Source organism: Nilaparvata lugens, chromosome X (genome assembly GCF_014356525.2).
Source record: "Nilaparvata lugens isolate BPH chromosome X, ASM1435652v1, whole genome shotgun sequence".
In the NCBI taxonomy this organism is placed as follows: Eukaryota; Metazoa; Arthropoda; class Insecta; order Hemiptera; family Delphacidae; genus Nilaparvata; species Nilaparvata lugens.
In genome coordinates this window covers 50,741,559-50,765,033 of record NC_052518.1, presented here as the reverse complement: position 1 = coordinate 50,765,033, position 23,475 = coordinate 50,741,559, and the positions used below count along the sequence as shown (strand labels likewise).

The 23,475-nt window shown below is 37.6% G+C and overlaps 2 protein-coding genes across 2 annotated transcripts; both read right to left on the bottom strand.

The window, feature by feature from the left end:
- Positions 1-1,783: 1,783 nt before the first annotated feature.
- LOC120354615 lies at positions 1,784-9,997 on the bottom strand. Its single transcript, XM_039441976.1, has 2 exons — positions 8,967-9,997; positions 1,784-2,138 (listed from the first exon to the last, which is right to left on the bottom strand). Exons 1-2 carry the CDS (start codon positions 9,836-9,838, stop codon positions 1,784-1,786), a joined length of 1,227 nt encoding a protein of 408 aa, XP_039297910.1. The 5' UTR covers positions 9,839-9,997.
- Positions 9,998-22,291: 12,294 nt separating this feature from the next.
- On the bottom strand, positions 22,292-22,909 carry LOC120354614 (loricrin-like). The gene has a single exon (XM_039441975.1). The coding sequence runs from the start codon at positions 22,907-22,909 to the stop codon at positions 22,292-22,294; it is 618 nt and encodes a 205-aa protein (XP_039297909.1).
- Positions 22,910-23,475: the final 566 nt, after the last annotated feature.

Below are 23,475 nucleotides of genomic sequence, written 5' to 3'. Positions count from 1 at the left end.
CTTATTTATCGGATTATTTGGTTGCTCTTGATACTTTTGATACTTTTTATATAGAGAATTTTCAAATTGTATTCTATTGATTAATTTCTGTGTAATCCACTCTGACCTTGGTTTTAACCCCTTATTTTTTATAGTTTCCCTAGTTGTTACAGTTTCGTTAATTGTTTTCTGCAAGTATGTAATAAATTTTTCCCATGCTGTTTCAACATTACGATTCTCTGTTTCTCCTAGAACATTATTCCATACCGTTCCTGCTAACATGTTTTTAAGCTTTCTGTGGTCTATTCTACTTTTCCCGTTTGTTTCATTTGATGTAATTTGATTTATAATTGGTTATTCGTATTGTATTCCTACCTTTATCAATGAGTGATCGGTTATATCTAAATGTAAAATTCCAGTTTGTATATCCTTTATTTTGTATCTAATCTAGTATTAGTGAATTGAACAAAAACATGATCGATGCACGACCCTGTATTGTTAACTAGTCTTTTGGGTTCATTTATCAATGAATCAAATCCAAAAGAACTCATAATTATTCTATATTCATCTACGATATTCTCATTAGATAATAGATTTAAGTTTATGTCACCAATAACGAAGAATGGTTTGGGATATTTTTCTATCTCATTCAGTTCTATCAGGAATTCGTTTATCTCGTTTATATACAATCCCGGTGAATATAGATGTAATCTTTATACCGCCAAGAACGAAAAAGATAAGCCTTGGCATGAACACTGACAGTAAATACAGTCAGCTGATAATAAATCAACCTTTTTTGTCTCACATTTTACATCTCTACTCAAATAAACTACAGTACCTCCGGCTCGGTAATTATGATTATAACAACCTACCATTGTATACCCATCAATTTGATAACAATTAGCTTCATTTTCATCTATCCATATCTCTGCAATATTATTACAGAGGGCATAAACTGAAACCGCATAACACTGGCAAGAAAGTTATCAAAATTCTGTCGCATACTACGAATATTTTGATGAGTAATTACAATTTCACTTACAGTACTCTCCATTAGATTTTATTGTTATATTAGAATAGATAATTTATGAGAAACGATTATTTATACAACCAGAAAAATCATCATTATCAGTTCGTAAGTCATACCTTAAATAAGTTCCGTAGCTGCTCACTCGATTTTAATTCTATCACAGAACAACCCTCCTCCTTCCTTATCAGTATTTTACAGTTTCTGATCCACAGATATTTGATTGTTTCGCTTTCCAAGCATTCCTTGCAGCGGCGAAGACCTTTTTCCGGCTTGGTGACAAACATTCATTTATGTATATGCTGTTGTCCATCTGGAGATTCATATGTCTAGTAGAGATATCCCTCTTCACTCTCCGCTTGTTGAGAATCGCCTCCTCATCCGTCCGCTTGACGAATTTGACGAGAATAGGCGCCGGTCCCTCACGTGATGATACGTTGCCCTCCTCCGACGTCATCCTCCTTCCCGATCGGTGGCAGACATCGATAGCATCCGTACTCAACTTGTGACCCAGGACTTCACTCATCTTGCTTATTATTGACCCCAGATTTTCATTGGGTTCTTGAGGAATTCCCTTCACTTTAAGCATGTTAATCCGGGAATATTGCTCGAGATCTTCAACCTGCTCTCTTAGAGTAGAATTTTCGTTTCTCAACTGAACAATTTCCCCCTTAAGTGATTCAACAGCCCCCAGACACTTGTTCAATCTTTCACTTTGGAGTTTGTAGTCCTTTGCTAATTGACCTACTGCTTGATGACACGCCTCAATCGAGTTACCTAGATCGGTTTCAAGTCTCTCATGATCCTCACGTACTCACGTATTCTGTTCAACAACCTAACAACGTCCTGCAAGCTTAACTCACCCTCAGCCGCTGTAGTTTCCAACGCTATGCTTCTACGCCGCTCTTTGGAGCAATCCTCGTACCGCCAGATTTTCTTATTCTGTTGCATATACTTGAGATCGTCCATCGTGAGATTCACGCACTTGGCATGAACACTCGCATGACAGTCATTGCAGGTGGTCGAATCGTTATTAGCATCACGCACCGATTTTGAACATATTTTACAAGACATTTTCGATAGAGCAGTTACAGCCTCCAACACACTATTGAACATATGCTGTGATATTACACTAATAACAGCTTTGAAATTAAACGAATGTAAAGTCGAAGTATAATAAGCACAATACAATTTAAAACAAGCACTGTTCACTGTAAACGAAATTTTCAAGCTATTATCTGCCAGTTGCTAGATAAGAGAGCGCCCGCATATAAACAATCATTTCATTTCACATTCAAATCAGCGTGATGAGTCAGGAATGATAAGGAATCATTCCAATGACCACAATGATCGAGTAACAAATCTTAACATAGGATTAGAAGATCAATTCCAATTTCAGAATTAGAAGCTTTCAAAGCAATCCAGCATATTCATAGCAATGCCACTGGGACTGACAAAATTCCAACCAAATATATCAAGAAAATGCTCTTTGCTGTTCTACCAACTATCACATTTATTCCCAATAAGTCTCTTGAGAACGGATCTTTTCCTGAAAGTTGGAAGGCTGCTTAAGTTGTTTGTCCTTTGAATAAAGTTGCATCTCCAAATAGAGTTAAAGAACTCAGAACTATCAGTATTTTATCCGCACTATCAAAATCAAAATCTTTATTGCCGAAAACATTGGACAATGTTATAACAACGTCAGTAGCTGAAAAATTACAACAGAGCATAAATAATAGGCTACAAATTACACATACAACACAAATAATACAAGTAAACAATTACACAAATAATGTACAGGAGGTATTGGAATGTACAGAGGTAATGTACAGAGGTGTACATTGGAATTAAATAAATATCACAGCAACTAAAACCAAGTTCGCACACAAATATCAAAAATCTAACAACACACTACCTGTTCAGTGTGAACTACCTGTTCAACACACTATCTGAGTTGAAGTGATCCTCAATAGAATAGAAACACTTTTGAATGAGTATTTTTCTTATATGGGACTTAAAATGATTCTCATCCATTGCTCGAACCTCGAGTGGTAATTTATCAAAAGTACTTGAAAGACTTGTACATGCACAAGTTACTGAGTTCCTCGAGCAGAAAAAGAAGCTTCATAACTTTCATAAATCTGGTTTTCATAAATCTCATTCAATAGAAACTGCTCTTCTACGTGTCACTGATGATATTAGGTTGGCAATATCAAGGAAAATGTTGGCTGGATCAAAGAAAATGTACAATATTGACTCTTTTTGACTTTTCTAAAGCATTTTATACAGTTGATCACAAATTTCTTCTGAAAAAATGATCTATTCTTGGTTTTAGTCATCAATCTATAGTTTGGTTTAATTCATATCTCACAGATAGGAAACAATGTGCTTCTCTTGAAGAGGACAGGTCGAATTGGTTGAATGTTTCACATGATGTTCCTCAAGGTTCAATTTTAGGCCCTCTTCTTTTTACTCTGTATGTGAATGACCTCTTCTGTTCTATAAAATTTTCCAGTTTCCATACATATGCAGATGACCTTCAAATTTATGCATGTTGTCTCATCACTAGACTAAATGAATACGTGCAAAAAATGAATCATGACATAAGTTCGATAATGGAATGGACAAGGCGAAACTACCTCAGTCTCAACCCAACCAAAAGACACCCATAATTATTGGTTACTCACGTTTAGGAAACAATATCGACTTCATCTGGATACATAAAATAACGGTTTAATAATTCTAAGATTCAAATCAACTAGTTTTTAACTTATTAAGTAGAGTTTCTTATTTGAACATTACTCCGAGTTATAATTCCCAACAGCTCTAATTCATCACAACCCGGTCGTGTGTTAATCGGAAGGATATTTTATATCCTTCTAAGAGAATCGACAATTATTCGTTGAAACACCGCCGATTTATGAAGTTACATCACATTATTATATCGTTATTCCAATTGCATTTCTATATTTATTCTCATTGATTAATTATTCATACTTTGTGAAATTCGTTCAATAACTAGCATTATCGTCATTTAATGTAAATTGGTGTATAAGACAGTAAATATTGTGACATACATAAATGAAGGAATCTAATCTAATCTAATCTAATCTAATCTGATCACGTAGTTTACCTCAGTTGGATCAGTGGGTGAAAGGAAGAGAATTTTTTTTTAAAGAAACCTTTATCATTGTTAGCTGTGTTAATTTGTTTCAATCCACTATCACTTCTATTTTTGGATCCTATGAGAGCAAAGAATTCGTTGTAAGCGCAAGCTGTTTCATAATCATTCTCGGTTAATTTACCATTATAATTCAATTTGTTAATACTCTCAGTTACACCATTGCATTTACCTCTAAAATGATATATAATTTTCCAACTAGTTTTCGATTTGTTACTGGATGTAGAAACCAAATTTCCAAAATATTCCTTTTTTACCTAATATCATCTATTACCTTAATATCATACAAACTCTTGACTCTATTGATTAAATCATAGTTTACATCTAGTCCATTTTTACATCCAATTGTTGCTAACCCAATCATTATTATTATCTGCTTCAGTTCTTTAGTATCCCAGTTGAACCTTTTTTCGGATTGATATAATAATAATAATAATAATTTATTCTTTGCATGTACATATTTTACAATGTTTGGCAGTTCGTCAAAACAATAAAAACAACAATAAAAACAATAAATTGTTCATAAATATAAACAACAACAAAAAATACAAGAAGAAGAACAAGTCAATCAATCAATCAATAAATTAAAAACAACCTGTATGAAATGAAAATTCAGGTGGAATGCTGTAAATTTAGATATGTAAGTTAGTTAAGAATAATATCATTATTAAATAGAGTCCAAAACAAATGCTGTACATTTCCTCATTGCTGTAAATTAGTTGAGATTTATGATATGACAGATATGGCAGAACCCCCCAAGAACTCTTCCAAACTATAAAATTCCCTGTTCATCAGCCAGTTTCCCAGGCATTCCTTGAATTCCCTTTTATTCTTCAAATTTGTGATTTCTTTAGGGAGAGCATTTAAAATCTTTTTAATCATATACTGAGGGCTTGTCTCAAAAAATTTAGTTCTATGGGCCTGAATTCTCAATTCTCTATTATTTCTCGTATTGTGTCTGTGGATAGATGCCCCAGTGAGCCAGGACTCTCGCAATTTGAATCCATACATTGCACATTCTTGAATATAGAGGCTAGGAAGAGTAAGCATTTTTAAACTTTTAAATGACCCTCTACAGGAGGTTCTTGGAGATTTCTTCAAAATCATCCTGACAACTCTCTTCTGCATCCTGAATACCCTTATTGAGTCCTGTGAAATCCCCCAAAACATTAAGCCATAGGTCAGGAGAGGCTGGAAGTATCCATAGTAGGCAGTCAAGCTCACTTTCTGACTCATTATTTTTGCTAGCCTTGATATTGCAAAGACAGCTTTACTCAGCTTTTTGATGAGGCATTCAATGTGCATCTTCCATTTAAGCCCAGAATCCACTTTTATGCCCAGAAACCCACACACCACCGTAGACAAAACCTCTTCAGCCTCAATCCGAAAATTCATACATGGAGGAGTGCTTTGGCGTTGCAAGGAGAAATCGATGTAACAGGTCTTTCTCACATTAACTGACAAACGATTTGCCGTGCACCAATCCTGGATATTACCAATAACTATCTCTCCTTGAGTCTGCAGTTCTCTTATGTCCCCTCCCACGAGTAAAAAGTTCGCATCATCTGCAAAAAGGACAGTGCTAGCCTGTGTTATATTCTTTGGCAAATCATTGATGTACAAGGAGAATAGTATTGGCCCTAAAACTGTACCTTGAGGTACTCCTCTGGTCAGTTGCCTGTCTTGGGATCTGTATTTATAGTTCTTCACGTGACCATTTTCTGCTACAATTTCAACAACCTGTGATCTGTTACTGATGAACGACTTTAGCCATTTCAGAACTGGTCCCCTGAATCCATAGTATACCAATTTCTCAAAGAGCACATCATGATCCAAACTCTCAAATGCTTTTCTCAGATCCACAAACAACCCCAAAGCCTTCTTGCCTTCATCCAATGCATCATATACTTTGGATATGAAACTATTCATGGCATCTGTTGTTGACCTCTCAGACCGAAATCCAAACTGGCAGGGTGAGAGTAGCTTATTCTCACTCAGGTATTCTGTAATCGCCTTCTGGGCTAGCAGCTCATGTATCTTTGAGAATGAGTTCTGAACCGATATTGGTCTGAAATTGGCCAGCTCATTACATTTACCCTTTTTATACACAGGAATGACTCTACCCTGCTTCAATTTGTTTGGGTAAATGCCGGTGCTGAATGAAAGATTCACAAGTTCGGTCAGTATCCTCCTGATTGGTTCAAAACACTCCTTCAGGATGCAGGTAGGAATATCGTCCAATCCACTTGTCATTTTGCTTTTGATCTTTCCTACAACAACTGACACCTGGTTTTCGGTGAAGACAGGGAACTTTTCTAAGGTAGTAGTAGTCTCTCCATTTTTCATAGTCATATCTCTAAAAGAGTTTGACTTATCAAAATTTCCATCACAGCAACTCACGAAGTATTCATTAAAGGCATCCGCCATCTCTTCAAAAGTACCAAATGGAGATCCATTCACTTCAGTTGGATAAGTCCTTGTAGGCATGCTGGGGACAGTTTCCTTTCTTATCAATTTCCATATCAGCTTCGATTTATTGTCAGATGATGACATTACATTTTCTGCATGAGCACACCTTAATGGAGCTATTTGATGTCTGATCAATCTCTTCAAAGCTTTCAGCTCATTTTTGTTGGCATCATCCCTAGGGAAATACTTTGCAAAGAGGTAAAGATCTCTTCTAGCTTGGCAGAGGTCTCTGAGCAATGGTGATGGCCACCTCAATCTACCATTGGTCTTGATTTTCTTATTAACAATAGTAAATGAGTCATTGAATGCCTTGCAATATAATCTCAGGAATATGTTGAATTTATCATCCAATGAACCTTCAACTTGAAGAGCTCTCGACCAATCAATACTCATTAGTCTTCCCTTAAATACTCTTTTTTTGTGCTCCGAAAAGACTCTTACAGAATTAAATTTATCACACGTGACATCTGACATATTGAAAGAATATCTTATCAACTGTGCATAATGATCAGAAAGACCGAGCTTTATGACTTTGGCCCTTGAACTCTCAATCGAATCCGATATGAAACATAAGTCTATAAGCGTTGAAGATGATCCAGTTACTCTCGTGTGATCTTTGATTATGCTTTTTAGACCATATGACTCAAAGACAGATTCCAATTCGTTTTTTCTGGACGATTCCACTGAGAAGTCCACATTAAGATCTCCCACTAACATATATGCTGCGAACCTATTCACGACTACAGACAATACTTCTTCCAGGTGGTCAACAAAACGTTTGAAGTCATTATTTGGTGCTCTATAAAGGCATATTATCGCACATTTCATGTGAGCCACTACAGCCACCTCGAAATCTACCTCACATGCCTGTTCAATATCCAATCTAGTGGCCGAGACCCCCTCTCTCGCATAAATTGCAACACCGCCTCCTTCTTTGCTACTTCTATTGAAGAATGAGATTAGGTTGAAGTTTTGTATTCTAACTGTATTACAACCATGAAGCCATGTCTCTGACAGACATAAGAAGTGCATGTTGGTCAGTTTCTCATTTCTCTCGACACTCTCCAGCTGCATGACTAGTTCCTCAGTTTTATTCCTCAGGCTTCGTATGTTGTAATGGACCAGGTTGAATTCGATTTTTGACTTGTCTTGCCTGCGAGTCACTCGAGTATAGCAATTTTTAGTGGAGGTTTTATTAGTACCATAATTGGAAATTATCTTATCAGGCGGATTAATTAGGTTTGTTTTCTTGTGGCTCGTCAAGTCTATTAGATTGTTAATGTTTCTCCCTTGCTGACCTCTGAAGGAGTTATCCAATCTGAAGAATTTCAACGTCTCAACAACGGGAATGCTATGATTACTGCCGGATAATTCATTACCTGTCACAAAGGATTTGGAGCTTCCCTTCCCACACTCAATTTCGCTCCTAAAAAACTGCCATCATGGAGAGGGATTGCTTGATCCATATTACCTGGCTTACTTATAGTATCTTTCTTATTAATCATTTCGAGAATTCTATCAGCTATGTAGTATTTCGCAAACATATTCAAGTGAAAACCATGGCGAGTGTGAAAACGCCTGCCAAGTTTACTAATCTCAATGACAGTAACATTTTTGAAATATTTACAAATCTTACGAATCTCAGTATTCACCTTTATTACAGCGTCATTAACACAAGACCATCTTGGTAGATCGTACCCAAAAGGAACATCAGTTATAAAAACTCTCGTGTGTCTCATTTGATAAAGTCTCTGACGAAGTGCTAACAAATATTTATCCATATCATTACATGCTATATCATTAGATCCAGATATAATTACTGCCGCATCCTGCATTACCAAATCTGAACATTCCTTGATACAATCCTTAGTAACATCCTGAAATTTAGCTCCTGGCTTGAGTATTGTTCTGATGTCATGATCAGCTAATAAGTTACCTACCATTCTCCCTTGGCTACTTACAAAAAGTCTTATCTTATTCCTATATTTGGGTTTGGAGGTGTTCATATCTATTTCATTTGAAAGGCTCTTTTCATTAATTTTAGTCGGTATTTTTAATTTATTATTTTCTTTACGCTTTAGTCGACTATCAGGAAGAATACTGTTTGCAATGTGAGAATCAAATTCATTTCTTATCTTAAATGGATCTTCTAATTGACTGATACATTCTACACCCTTGAATGTTTTTTGTTTCAAATACTGAGCAATCGTGCTAAGCACTCTCCATCTAAACAATTTTGTGTCAAACTTTGTGAATTTAAGATTCAGAGCAGCACCTTTATCTTTATTTTCCATCCTCATTCTTACATACTTTTCTAGATGGAAAAGAACAAAAATTCCACAATCATGTGAATTTTCTTGCTTCAAACAGTCCATACCTGTTGCTTTTTCTACTTTTAAAGCTTGTTTCAATCTATCCAACAAAATTGACATGGGTTTTCCATTGAAGTTATTCAAAGAATCAAAATGGTAAACAGAAGAATCGGTAAAATCGTAGATAACAAGACTCCAGTGGGAGCCATTCCAACCAGAGTGCAAATTACTTTTACAGTTTAGATTATCATTGAGAATGAACGCTATATTTTTCTTTGCATATTTATCGGAATTCAGAAAAGAAGAATCAAAGTTACTATCATTAATTAAGAGTGATGTTACTACCGGATCAACAATCACAAGATCCTTGATATGAGCAAACATTTCAGAACAATAGGCATTTATGTCATTATCAGATAGAAGTTCATCATTCACAAAAGCACTCAATCTATCAATTAATGTGGACACCTGACTCTGAGCGACAGGTGAGTAGTTCCGCACAGCCGACTCCTCACTAGCAGCACCAGAAGAAGCGTTGCGACGCCGAGGCGAAAGTGGATCAGTGCCAAGAGAATTGTAAGCTGAACTGTTGTTGACTACATAGGTATTAATTGGGTCATATTCAGTTTGAGACGCCTTGTCAGCCACATTTTTTTCAGTAATACTCATTATCAGCAAATCATTTTGGATGGAGCGATCGACTGCTGCCTGCCACTCGACTCTTGAGCGTGTCAGTTGTTCCCTCAAAGAATCGTTTTCCCGCCGAAGCTCAGCAACCTCTTCACCATATTCCATATTAGGAAACTCAATGGAAGCTGGAGAACTGTGAGAGTAATATAAGCTACTATCAATATTAGACATGTTATGCATCTTTTGATCCCTAGTGGGGGTAGAAAAAGGATCCGTATCCTCTCTAGCGCTGCTATCATGTGAAACGAAATTCGAGACCTCAGATAATAATTTTTCTGTTTCATTGCTGTCTAAAGGATTGGATTTGGGAATAATTGACGATAAATGGTTGTGATGATGTGATCCTACTTTCAAAATTTTTGTTATTTGCTTATCTGTTTTCAAGGTAGCTTTACAATCTTTGTTTATACATCTCCAAGACAGATCACCTGAGACTAGAAGACGATCTTTCCTGTATGAAAACCCGTCATATTCAATTTTTTTATTACCTTTTGTAGTGTTCTTTATTTCAAATTCTATCACACTGACCGAACTTGTAATCGACCCAAATGAAAAAAACTGCCGGTAATTAAACGCTAATAGTGTTCAATAGTATTGGAAGTGAAGCATAGAGAGGCAATCACAGGATAAAGCAGAATAACAACAGTTATTTATTATTGTGAATGCGGAGCTGATTATAGCATTTCAAGCCTCCCGCCATGTCCAATCAGAACTACATATAAACAATTCTACCAGTTGCTAGGATACTAGCTTTCCCGCCAAAATATTCGAAAGTACGTACAGCTGATTACACTTACTAACAGTAGAAATACAATCCAAATTCAGAAACAAACAGTCTTATCTTATCACTCGATAATGCCGAAAAGTCAATAGAATTGTCTCACCAGTGTTAAGATGGACTCACTAAGATAAGCACTCTGAAGAAATATACACTTTAATACTTTGAAGAATAACGTGCCCCGACAAACGACCGTCTACGCAGTTGAGCCGGCCAAAAACTTAGGTTAGGAAGATAGTCAGAAATGAAATCGTCCACCACCAACAATCACACACTGAGCACAGGGAATTCACTTAACAGTACAGCAGACCACCACTTGGTGATTTGTAATTTCGTAAGTAAAACTTATACATTCACAAGTAAAACTCAAATTTAACGTTTATCTACAGAGATACATGGAAGCCTGTTCACTCATCCTGCGCATGCGCAGTTCCATCTCACCTTTCAGTTCCATCATGATACCTTTTGCTCTTGAAGTCATAATGTAGTAGTCATAATGAAGTCAGTATTTATTGAAGTTTTCTCTTAAAGTCGCATAAAATAAGTAAAATTGCTTATGAGCATCGTTTTCTCTCAGTAATAAGTTAGACCAGTTTACATTTTTCAATGCATTATACAATTTTGTCATATTAGTCTCACTACAATATTGTGAAGTCGGGGTTCATTCTTAATTCTATTATCATTATTATCAGATTTATTGATACAATTTCGATGATCAAGCTTAAACTTGAAGCTTTGAGCCGTATGATCTGAGATAAATGTATGGATAACTTCAGTTTTATATTCAATTGGAGATATATTAGTAACTATGTTGTTTATACAAGTATTGCTTGCCTGCCGGGTGACCTGCTTGATAGTGTGGTGTAGATCGAATTCATTCAATAAACTTCTGAAATGTTCGGTCTGAGAAACATCCGACAAGAAATCTACATTTAAATCACCTAAGATAACGATTTTTTGCTTCAAATTTGATAATTGATTATATATCATAAGAGAGATATTGTCTATAAAAAAGTTGAAATCTTCATTAGGAGGTCTATACATGCCAATTACAATAACTGTTTCATTTTGTGAAATCAATCTTACAGCTGTAAGTTCTATATGTCCTTCTAGATTATATTGATCTGTGTCAATAGGGATACATTTCACTTTATCGTAATTTATCAATTTTATACTCGCAAACAAAGGAACTCCTCATTTATTATTTTTTCCCCATAGAAAAAATCAAGAAGTTTCATATTCTTTAAATTCATGAGATCCTTAACTTCTATTCTTATTCCAAATTTACTGAGTGCTCTGATTTCTGGTTCTTCATCTCCAATCAAATTATCAATTCTATCAAATTTATTAAGAATTTTGATGCATAAATGTAATGCTGATATAATCCTCTCTCCTTAAACTTTAGTTTGTCCTTCTTTCTATTGAGTCTTGACAAGAAATGGCAATCAGATTATTAAGATCAACTCCATGACTAAAATAATTATTGGGTGACTGAAACCTTTGATAATAATTTATTCTTATTGGTATGCAATTTTCTCATTGTTCACTGGAACTAGATTCCTGAAAAAATTCTAGAAGAAGGTACCGGTACAAAAGAACCAGAAGTCAAACCTTCACTGACACTGTCCACAGAGTTTCGAAGCAGCTGATCCACAATCTGGACGTCTCGAAAGCTATCAAAAGTCCTATCAGCAATGATGTTTTTTCCAACGAAATTGAGATGTAGACAATGACGGGTGTAAAAACGCCTGCCAAGTCCATGCACATCAAATAACTCAACATTATTGTAGCACCCGGCAAGCAGCTTCAATCTCCCATTAGCCTGAGATATCGCTTTATTAATGGGCGAGGACATAACGGCACGGTACATTCACAACACACACACGAGTATGTGTTAACTTTTAAGTTTAATCTCCATACTTTCGAGGTAGCCTCCTCCAGAGTTGTTTGAAGATTTATTTGTTTCCCCAATAAGAACAGTGAGGTCGCGGGAGTCATGGGTTCGCAATCACTGAATTGAAACATGCTCCTGGTTTTAGTACACTAGTGACTCGAGCATCAGTCAAATCATTATCTAGATTATTATTATGATCTAGCATCTCTCACTTCTCTTTCCTTGGCTGGCGGAAAACAACTTGATTACACCATCCACATTTTGTCTCCTTTTCGCAATATGCGCCGACTTGCGGACAGCCGTCTTATCACTGTCACTAGCAGTGCAAGAAGCCACTTCCTCCGTACTCCTATTTAAATTCGCAGTCTTTACATGCTTGGAAAATTGGGTTTCACGTTCTCTTGATGACGCTGATTTGTAAGACTGTGGTTTCACGAGAGTTGTGTGCTCTATTGTGGGTGATTCACACACTGACAGTATAGAAAATCTATTTCGCAACTCAATATAGCTACCTGTACGTTCATTTGACGCCGTATACAAATTGTCATAGAGTGACCTCCATTTATTAGCTTCATTTCTATGTTCCATAATTTCATTTCTCAAGGCATCATTTTCCGCCTCCATTGTCTCAATTGTGATGGTCATGGTCCTGACTGTCTCAGTCAAAGTTCTCGCCTGTAAAAGTGTAAATCCACCTAACGGTTCACTATTGTCCAACCGAACAGAGACATGCCGAAGAATGAGGTCAACGCTCCGAAGCCAGGGCCTTTGCCAGCTATTTCTGTATCATTGACTGAAGAGACCCTCTGCATTATTTGACAGCAAATTGAAGAATCTGTACAAAACGCCGTCTCAATGGCTGTGGAGTCTATCTTCGAGGAGCTTCAGGCTTTGAAGGAGGAGATCAAGCAGCTGCATGATAGAATTCGTGAGCTAGAGGTGTCTTGTCACCTGAAGGTCGACGACTTCGAGCAATACGGGCGCCGACATTCAATACGTATTTTTGGAATCCTGGAGAGCGACAAAGAAGACATGGACCTTGATGTTTTCAACAAGAAGCTGAACGTGCCCGTGACTCTGGCGGATGTCAACCACTCGCATCGAGTTGGAAGGCGTCAATCACCTCAACAAGAGCAAGCGAAGCTGAAGGATCTATGGAGCATATCAAGATCCTCAATGCTGTGGCCGACCGTCATGAGCACAGGAATGTCTGGTCATCTGATGGGAGGATCAAGATCTCCATTGGCGAGAGAGGATCCAAGAGGGTCCACACAGTCGAGAGGATGACCGACCTTCTAAAAATAAAGGTAAATTGAATCATTTCAGCATTCGATGACTAAGGTGCCCTTCACTACAATAATAGGAAATTCGTATTGATAAATTTCACAGTAGATATACCTTGGCATTTTTCATGAGCTGGCTTTCTGTTGTATAAATGAATCTTTCCACTGTTATTTATGATTATATATAGGGCAATTATTTCAAACTGAGGAAATCCACATTTTTGTTAATACCGATTAATAATTTATCTTGATATTATTACTCAAAACTACATTCTATGAATCAACTGTTATACTCCAGAAGGTAGGTACTGAGAAAATTATTGTCTCTATTCTTACTAATTACATCTCTTACCAAAATTATTTCCATGATTAATAATTTTCTAAATGCTGCATTTCAAATAGATTGGATGATTAACATACGTTATGGATATATAGATGTAATCTATAGGTATAGATAGTAATCTCTTCTATATTAGGTGTACATAATGATATCATCTACCATAGTCACAGCTCGAACAATAGAAGCTCATGTGTGAAGAATTATTGATAGAACAGAAAGGTAGGTGGTCTGTTCATATGCTTATGTTGAGGCTGTGTTTTATTTAACATTATCTCAGACATTTATCACTAAAATATTAAAGTACTCAATTTGCTGCTTTTATCGTTATTGCAACTTCCAATAACTGTTTGCCCTTGTTCTCATACTTTATCGTTCAATCATATTTAAAACGCATCTAAAATAATCTTTAGCACTTTCTCAATAGTCTCCTTTACTTCTCATTTTCCTTCTTCATCTTATAGTTATTATAATTACTAGAATATTGTTGTAGTCATTACATTTATTATAACTGTTGGGATTGTAGTGATTGTTGCGAAGTTGATTATTATTGTTTTCCATTCTTCTTCTTCTTCTTCTTTATCTTCTCCTACTTCTTCTTGTTCTTCTTCTTCTTCTTCTTCTTCTTCTTCTTCTTCTTCTTCTTCTTCTTCTTCTTCTTCTTCTTCTTCTTCTTCTTCTTCTTCTTCTTCTCTTTCTTTTCCTTCTCTTCTTCTCCTTCCTTGATTAATTCCATCACAATAAGATCTTCTATTTCTTACTATATAGTTCAGTTTCAAAAGTTCTTCACAATTGTGCACATTTCTTCTTTCTCTTCTCTCTTTCCCTATTATAATTTTTTCCACTAGCTATCCAGCATGTTCTAATGTTTATTTGCTTTGTCACAGTAGATTACCTTCTCTTTCTTTATCTGAGTACTTTCCACTAATATCCTTATTTGATATTCGATTCTTTCTCACAGTAAATCATACATTTATGAAAATATTATTCTTGTATAATGTATCACTTCTCAAGTGATAACTTTCTTCGAAATTTTTTTGTTTTTCTGCTGGCTTTTTCTTCTCTTTTGCAGTTTTTACTGGATTCCATTTCGCTCTATCTCCACCTTGTACACGATCTTCCACCACTGGATTGAATCTCCCTCTATAACTACTTTGACTCGATTTTCCACCACTGGATTCCACCTCTCTCTGTCTCCACTTGGACTCGATCTTCCACTACTGGATTCCTTCTCGCTATACCTCCACTTGGACTCGATTTTCCACTACTGGATTCCTTCTCGCTTTATCTCCACTTGAACTAGATCTTCCACTACCTAGATCAGTTCTTCCACAATCTTCATCTTATTTACCATTCGGATTATTCATCACTGGAACTCCACAGATCACAACATCTACATCTTATTGTGTTTAGTGAATTTTTGAACTAGTGTTTTTAAACAGTGAAGGGAGCCGAACTGTCAAGTCATACAGAATGCAATCGAATCAAGAGATTTTTTATTTAAGTTAAGTTTTATCAGTTTTATACTCATTTTCCCCATCATGTGTCGTTCTGAAGTCGGTTCAAGGCTGGTCTGCTGCTTCCATGAAGCCTCTCACAGACACGTCAGCTCACTCGCCCTCAAGTAGGTATGCTTATTTCAATAATAGTAATAATGACGCAGGCTTGTTTCTATCAAATAAGCTCCACTCTTTCAAAAAACGTTTCAATGCTGCTCACCTTAACGTCCAATCCCTCAGCTGTCACATTGATGAACTCAGAGCAATCTTCCGTTTTCAGGACATCAATATAATTGGAATTTCCGAATCATTTTTGAAGCCTACTATTCCATCGAATCTTGTTGCATTACCTGGATATAATCTTCTCTGAAATGATACATTAAATGAAGCTTGTGGGGGTGTAGCAGTTTATGTGAAAGATGGAATCAAAACAAAAGTTCTAATCACATCTAAACAGGATTATTGTTCCAGACCAGAGCAGAGTTCATGCTACTTGAATTATCCTTATCCAGTTCTGATAAACTACTCGTTGGTATCTGTTATCACCCACCAAAAATAGGTCATTTTACAGATTTGGAAAATGCCTTGCTTTTTCTTATGCCTTGTTATAAACGTATACTAGTTATGAGGGATATGAACACCGACTTAAATATGACAAATCGTAACTTTGACGACTTTCAACTGACTACAATTTTCCAATGCCTAAACATGACTATTTCACCTTTATCATCATACTAATGAATCAGACACACTCATTGACCTTCTCATTGTTAGTGATCCCAACGAGGTTGTTCAAACAGGTCAAATCCCAGTCCCAGCTTTTTCTGGACCCGATTTGATCTACTGTGTACTTTCCAATAAGATACCTAAGCCAAAACAGAAGATTATCACTTATAGAGACTTCAAAAACTTTGATGAAGCAGCCTTCCTAAATGATGTGGCTCAGACTCCATGGCATCAAATTGAAGCGTTCTTTTAAATAAGTTAGCTATTCTTGGTTTTAGTCACAATTCCCTAGTTTGGTTCAAATCCTATTTCTTAGGTAGGAGACAATGTGTTTCTGTTGGTGACAACAAGTCAAATTGGAAAAACGTTATGCATGGAGTATCACAAAGTTCAATTTTAGGCCCTCTCCTATTCACTTTGTATGCTAATAACCTTCCTCCCATTATCAAGTTCTTCAGCTTCCATACTTATGCAGATGACCTTCAAATTTATTTAAGCTGTCCGATAACAAAAATTGATGGAACAGTTGGAATGATGAATCAGGATATTAATTCGATAGTTGGATGGACAAAGAAAATGGCCTTAATCTCAATCCCATCAAAACACAACCCATTATAACAGAATATTCTTGTTTTATTATCAATATTGACCTTGAATCAATTCACAAAATTAGTGTAGATGATAATGACATTCCTTACTGTAGCTCAGTTAGAAATTTAGGCATTATTATGAATAATACTCTTGACTGGTCAGAACAAGTGAACAAAACTTGTAAAAAGGTATTCTCAGCTATGCACGCATTGAAGAAAATGCAGGATATCCTCCCTAGATACATCAAATTATTATTGGTTCAATCTCTCATCTTCCCACATTTGATGTATTGTAATTCTGTTCTCAACGATATGCAAGTCACTCTGAATAATAAACTACAGCGTTGCCAAAATTATTGTCTACGTTTCGTCTACTCTCTTCAACGTCATAAACATATCACCCCTGCCCACATTGCCAGTTCAACATTGAAGCTTCTCGATCAAAGACGTTTTCGAATAGTCAAGCTTGTTAGAGATATTTGATTTCAAATTTGTCTCTGAAGGTAGGAGGATAGTTGCTTCACATACTAGAACCGGAAAAAGTACTTTAAGGATACCCAACCATCGGACAACTATTTTCACAAAATCATTTTTAGTCAGTGCCTGTCGTGCATGGAATGCACTTCCTGTTTCTATCAGGTCCATCGAGAACCGAACGAGCTTCATCTTGTCTTTAAAAAAACATCTTTTGGAACAAATGACTGAAACTGTCCAGCCCTAGAACGATCACATGACAACCATCCCTCACAAATCCCACCAATACAAATCTATAAACCTTTTATAGAATAAATTGTATATTAAAATATTATATAAACTCATGCTATTTCAACTCATTCACTGCATACTGCTGTATATTACTAAAAGTTGATTACCCCCCCGATCTACTTCTGTTTTTCTCGCTCTTGAATATTCATATAAATTAAAACTTTTACAATATTTCTATTTATGGATAAATCCTTAGTTGAATTAATGAAATTAACGTTTTGGTAGAGAGTTAGTGGGAAGGATATTTTTAATATTCTTTCCAAAGAATGGAAATTGATATGTTCAAATCTTCGCCAATTCATGTAGATTCATAACAATATTATCTTTAATTATTACAAATTGTTTTTGCTACAGTTCAATAATTATTCTCTTAGTCTATATTATGTAAATTCATCTATAATTTTGCTCTATTGTAAGCTATTTTATATAAGTGTAAAAGCCAGTATATATTATAATCTTCATAAATAGAGTAAATAATCTGAATTTAAGTATCCAATGAAATATTAATTGTCCCTTGAAAACTTGGAGGCACCCAACCGGCAGAGCAGGCTTGCCAACTCCCAACTCCCTTTCAACTATGGTACTACCATATACCTACTGTAGTGACGTTTCTATTGGGTACTTCAACACTTGGGAGCTAGGTTAAAATCGAGTAATAATCGATTATCCGGATCATCAGTCATCCGAAAACGCTCATGCATCAATTAGTCCCTATAATCGGTGCTCTTCTGTACCTATCATTTATCACATTGCAACTCCGGTAGTTGCTTACTGCCAGGTCAGGTAGGAGGAGCACGGGTGAATTCAAAACTATCATTATGAAAAAACCATTGACATTTCATTGTTCATTTGCCAGTTTATCTAACAATGTTTTAGTGCACTAACCTAGGTTACAAAAACAATTGCTTTTGTTACTGAATTGGCAGTTCATAGGCTCTAGCGCTTCACCACATTGGTCAACTCAGTGTTATTGGAGAAGAGTCCTTGAATGTGTAAAAAAATCATTCGTTCTCATCAATTTGAGAATTGTTTTTGAAGCTGTTCCACTTTCATGGTCTGAATTTGATTAAGTAGAAACAATGAAATTCACTGAGCGACTCTCACGCTCTTTATCGACATGTTCAGTTGGTTTATTGCTTTGCAAGATACAGTATTATTCCATGCAACAGGGTTCGATTAATCAGGTATTATTCCATGCAACAGGGTTCAATTCATCAGGGCTACATTACCACAAGAATCTCTTACAATTTCCTCACTTTAAAATCATCGTTCTTAGATGAATAGTATTTCAATTTTAATTGACTTGATAACTGAAATGTTTCGAAGCCCAGGGGAATAACTAAAGCAGTCGCCATAATCGTACAAAAATGAGTCAGTGGTTGAATGTACAATGGAAATGTTACAAATGGAGTTTACTATGATCATCCTGAAGGATTGGAAGAAGAAATGAAGTATTGAAGTTGGAGGGCCTACATAATGTCCGGAGTTGAAAATATTACCCAATTTGTTGTCGTCCACTGGCAGAATTCGAGTTGGATTACAAACTGTTTTTCAATCAGGAGAGAGAAAGCGTTGACAGAAACTCTCGTGAATATGTAATCCAGAAAGTATTGACAGGATTTAGAGTTGAGTTTATTACAATTTATAACTTGAGGTGCGTCTCTATGCTTTTGAGAATAAATATTTTAGATAATAAATGAATTATCTTATCTGGACAATATGTTATTTCCCCCCCCCCCCCCGCTATAGAACACCAGGAGGTAGCTCCCACTCATAATATCTACTGTATTACATGAATATAAAACGCTGAATGTTTTTGCTGCGGGCTCACATTATTTATTTATTGTTATGGCTTTTTTCGGCAGAGAGATCCTTTCGGATGTTCGGCCTTGACGTATTACCCAACGTCATTTCCTATCAACACTCAAGTTAATAGGTTATGTATTCGGTTCTGTAAGCAGGCTGAGGAACGGCGCTCCACCAATTAGGCTATGTAAGCAATATGTGGAACGGCGGGAGAAGCCTCCACCAAATATGTAAGCACGATCTGCCTTCACCAATTATGTGAGGGGAATACTATTATAACAAAAGGGAACAGAATAACTAGGACTTGAATGAGTTTTTTACATATATACATGTAACCGCCCTTGATGGGGGTTGAAGAAATCTTATTACTACTTCAAGGGAGTCATAGGAACTGGATAGACAATACTATTGCGGTTGTTTAACGACTGGAGGTTTTCCGTCCGGAAAACTTCCCCCTCTCTACGTCAGTGTGCCAGAAGACCTAACTGCTGCTATTGGAAGAGTCGGTTCTCACGAGATTCGGCAAGCGGGTACTTGCCAGGTTTGCAGTATTCCTCTGGGAAAATATCTACAGGCTACCAAACATCCGCCTTGTCCTTGCCTCGTGGAGCCACCTCATAAGTGAGAACTAGCAAATATCCCTGAATTTGCTGGTTCTCAAAGTAGTTTAGACATAAGTTAGCAGAATCTTATTGTCGCTGCAAAAATACCACTTACTCACTAAATTATATATTTTCTCACTGAAGTCCAACTACGAAATTATTATTCTAATATCAGAGTCTCTTCTCCTGAGAAAAATTTAATCTAAAACACGAAAAAATCAATCAATAAATAAGTAATCAAATACTACCCATGTCACACTACCCCCTTCTTCGCAAAAGGGTGACTATCCCTCCCGATTGCTTCTCACTTCATACTTTTGATTGCTTTTCACTTCACACTTGCCACAATAACACTTTGCTGTACTGCACTGGTTGAGCGGTGTCGATCAAAGGAATGGAGTTGCTTGCTGGTGGAATCGCTGTTGGGGACGCTGAGTTGAGCGGCTTGTCTGCTACAGGTACTGTTGCCGGTTCCGGGCGTGCTGGACAGAGCGCGCGCCTCCATCGTGGTAGTGAAGTTGGCGTGCGACCACACACCTGGAAGTAGCACCTCTCGTACAAGCATTAGGCTTTCAACAGCCCCAGAAAAAGGAGTGTCAGTCCTCCACAGATGAACTCCATGGTGTTGTCCTCGGCCGACCTAAAAGTCTGGTGTAACAGTCAGTTAAGTTCTATCACAACAGTCACAGTTATCACACAGATACGGGAAGTACCAGTCCCAAATAATATTGTTCGTGTCTAGCTCTCTGGGGAAAAGGTCAAAGGATAACCGACCGAGCCCTTCACACTTTTTACTGATCTAACTTTAACAAATCTATACCTAATCATTAATCCAATTAAACTTAAATATAAACTCAAACTCCAGTATAAACTCAATCCTAGAATAATTATCATTTCAAACAAAATCTATATTTAAGTACTAATAGCCTAATTCATTTCCTAAGTCTTACTAGTCAACCTTTATGTAATAGCAATATCATTTTGAACTCCAATACTCAAGTTCTATAAAAATTACTCTCAAGTACTTCTGCACCTAATTAACAATAAGAACACATAATTATCTATTAACTATCATCTATAATAAATTCCATTCAATCAAGTAAATATCATCAATATTTTCCCCCCTACAGTATCAAAGTATCTTACTCCTAATTCATTCAAACTATTTTACAAGAAAAATAGTCTAATTTTTGTATACGTCTGCTTTTTAACATCTCATCAGTAGATATATATTGCCAATCCTGGAGCAAAGGTCCCAGAACCGCCATTAACGTCAAGGTCACCCAAGACGATCCCAACCTAACCTCAAGGTCACCCAAGATGACCAAACCTAACCTCAAGGTCACCCAAGACGACCCAACCTAACCTCAAGGTCACCCAACCTAACCTAAAGGTCACCCAAGATGACCAAACCTAACCAAGGTCACCCAAGATGACCAAACCTAACCTCAAGGTCACCCAAGACGACCAAACCTAACCTCAAGGTCATCCAAATGAGAAAAAAAAAATTAAAAACTCATAAAATTGGGAATAAATGGAAAACAAATCAAAAAAATTAAAAAAAAAATTTAAAGAAAATAATAAAAAAATAAAAACTCATAGAATCAGGAATAAATGGAAAATAAATCAAGAAATTAAAAAAAAAATAAAAGATAAAAAATGAAAAAAATAAAATGAAAATAAAAAAATGAACTCGGGGCTCTGAACTCTGAACTTGGGGCTCTGAACTCTGAACTCGGGGCTCTGAACTCTGAACTTGGGCTCTGAACTCTGAACTCGGGGCTCTGACTCTGAACTTGGGGCTCTGAACACGGGGCTCTGAACTCTGGACTCTGGACTCAGGCTCTGAAATCTGGACTTCTGGACTCTGGACTCGGGGCTCTGAACTCTGGACTTCTGGACTCTGGACCCTAAACTCTGAACTCAAATGTCCTGCATTGTTGAAAATGTCTGTCAACGAGATAATACCATGATTATGTAGTTCCTCCTCCTCAAGCTCAATCACTGCATCCCGCAGACATAGCTCACTGTTTGACAACATGTTGCAGTAGACGGAATACCTCTCAGTGCTGACAAGCCGTCTTATACCAAACAGAGAAAAGTGGTGGTGGTGGTGGGGATAACCTTCCTTGTCAATAGGTCTATGACAATGCCACCCCATCATGACTCACTTCTCAATTCTCCGTTATTATATTTTTTTTTGTATGTAGTGGGTAGAGAGAAGAAAACCATATTTTTATTATTCCCATATACATTTATTTTCCATTATAAAACAGAATATATATATATTAGTCATTGAAAATCCTCTTCTATATTTTGTGGTCTCCTGATAGACCTCTGCTGACCTTTCCTCTCATTCTGAAATGCTGCATACTCCATCAGTATGTACAGTATCCCGAAAAGCAGCACTGTAGATAGATATTAGTAGAGCAGAGTCTCCTCTGGTCGCCCCACCACTGCTAGTCACCCCACCGCCGGGTGTCCGGCCACCACCGGTCGCCCCACCACTGCCAGTCACCCTGCCGCCGGTCGTCTGGCTGCCACCGGTCACCCCACCACAGCCAGTCACCCCGCCCCCGGTCATCCCACCACTGCCAGTCACCCCGCCGCCGGTCATCCAGCCGCCGCCGGTCGCCCCACTGCCGCCAGTCGTCCGGCCACCACTGGTCGCCCCACCACTGCCAGTCACCCCGCCGCCGGTCGTCCGGCTGCCGCCGGTCACCCCACTGCCGCCAGTTGTCCGGCCACCACCAGTTGCCCCACCACTGCCAGTCACCCCACCGCCGGTCGTCCGGCCGTCGCTGGTCGCCCTACCGCCGCCAGTCGTCCAGCCACCACTGCCGGTCGCCCCACCTCCACCAGTCACCCCACTGTCGGTGACCATCCCACTGCCAACAGTTGTCCTGCCAAGGCTGGCAATCATCCAGCTGGCTGAGGTCAGGACGGCTTCAATTTGGTAGTGACTCTTCATATAGGTGAAAAATCACCTTACTTTACTTTCGGCGATGCAATTTCAGTGACCCCCACTCCACCTCCCTCTGTCACATGACCAATGGCCACGCCCACCAGCATTGGGGGCATAAATGGGGACCTATCACCCTAGCTCAGGTTGGTCATGCAGGACCTGTCACTCTATACTAAGATGGTCATGGAGACCTATCACACCAGATCAATATGTCCATGGTAGTCCTACTAGATCATGATGTCCATGGAATACCCGTCACTCTAGATCAACATGACCATGCTGCTCTAGAGATCAAAATAGCATTGAAGATAGACATGGCTTATTTAACATGGACATTTTCAATGACCCTCACTCCTCCTGTCACATGTCTGTATGGGCATGGTTGGGGGGTCGTCCACTCAGTGGTCAGTCAGTCAGTTCAATTACTGATCAGTCCTAACCTAACCTAACCTAACCTAACCTAACCTAACCTATCCTAACCTAACCTAACCTAACCTATCCTAAGTTTTTAGCCTCTAACCCAAATCCCCCCTCCCCCACCCAAGGTCATTGTCCCCCGTCGAAGGTCACAT

What these genes read in the sequence shown, in the direction of transcription:
- LOC120354615 (XM_039441976.1), bottom strand. Translation starts at nt 9,838, where the DNA reads ATGCATAACATGTCTAATATTGATAGTAGCTTATATTACTCTCACAGT. An exon ending in GTTCTTTTCCATCTAGAAAA is followed by an intron (nt 2,139 to 8,966) that starts GTATGTAAGAAT and finishes AGCTGTTATTAG; the next exon opens with TGTAATATCACAGCATATGT.
- LOC120354614 (XM_039441975.1), bottom strand. Translation starts at nt 22,909, where the DNA reads ATGAAGAGTCACTACCAAATTGAAGCCGTCCTGACCTCAGCCAGCTGG.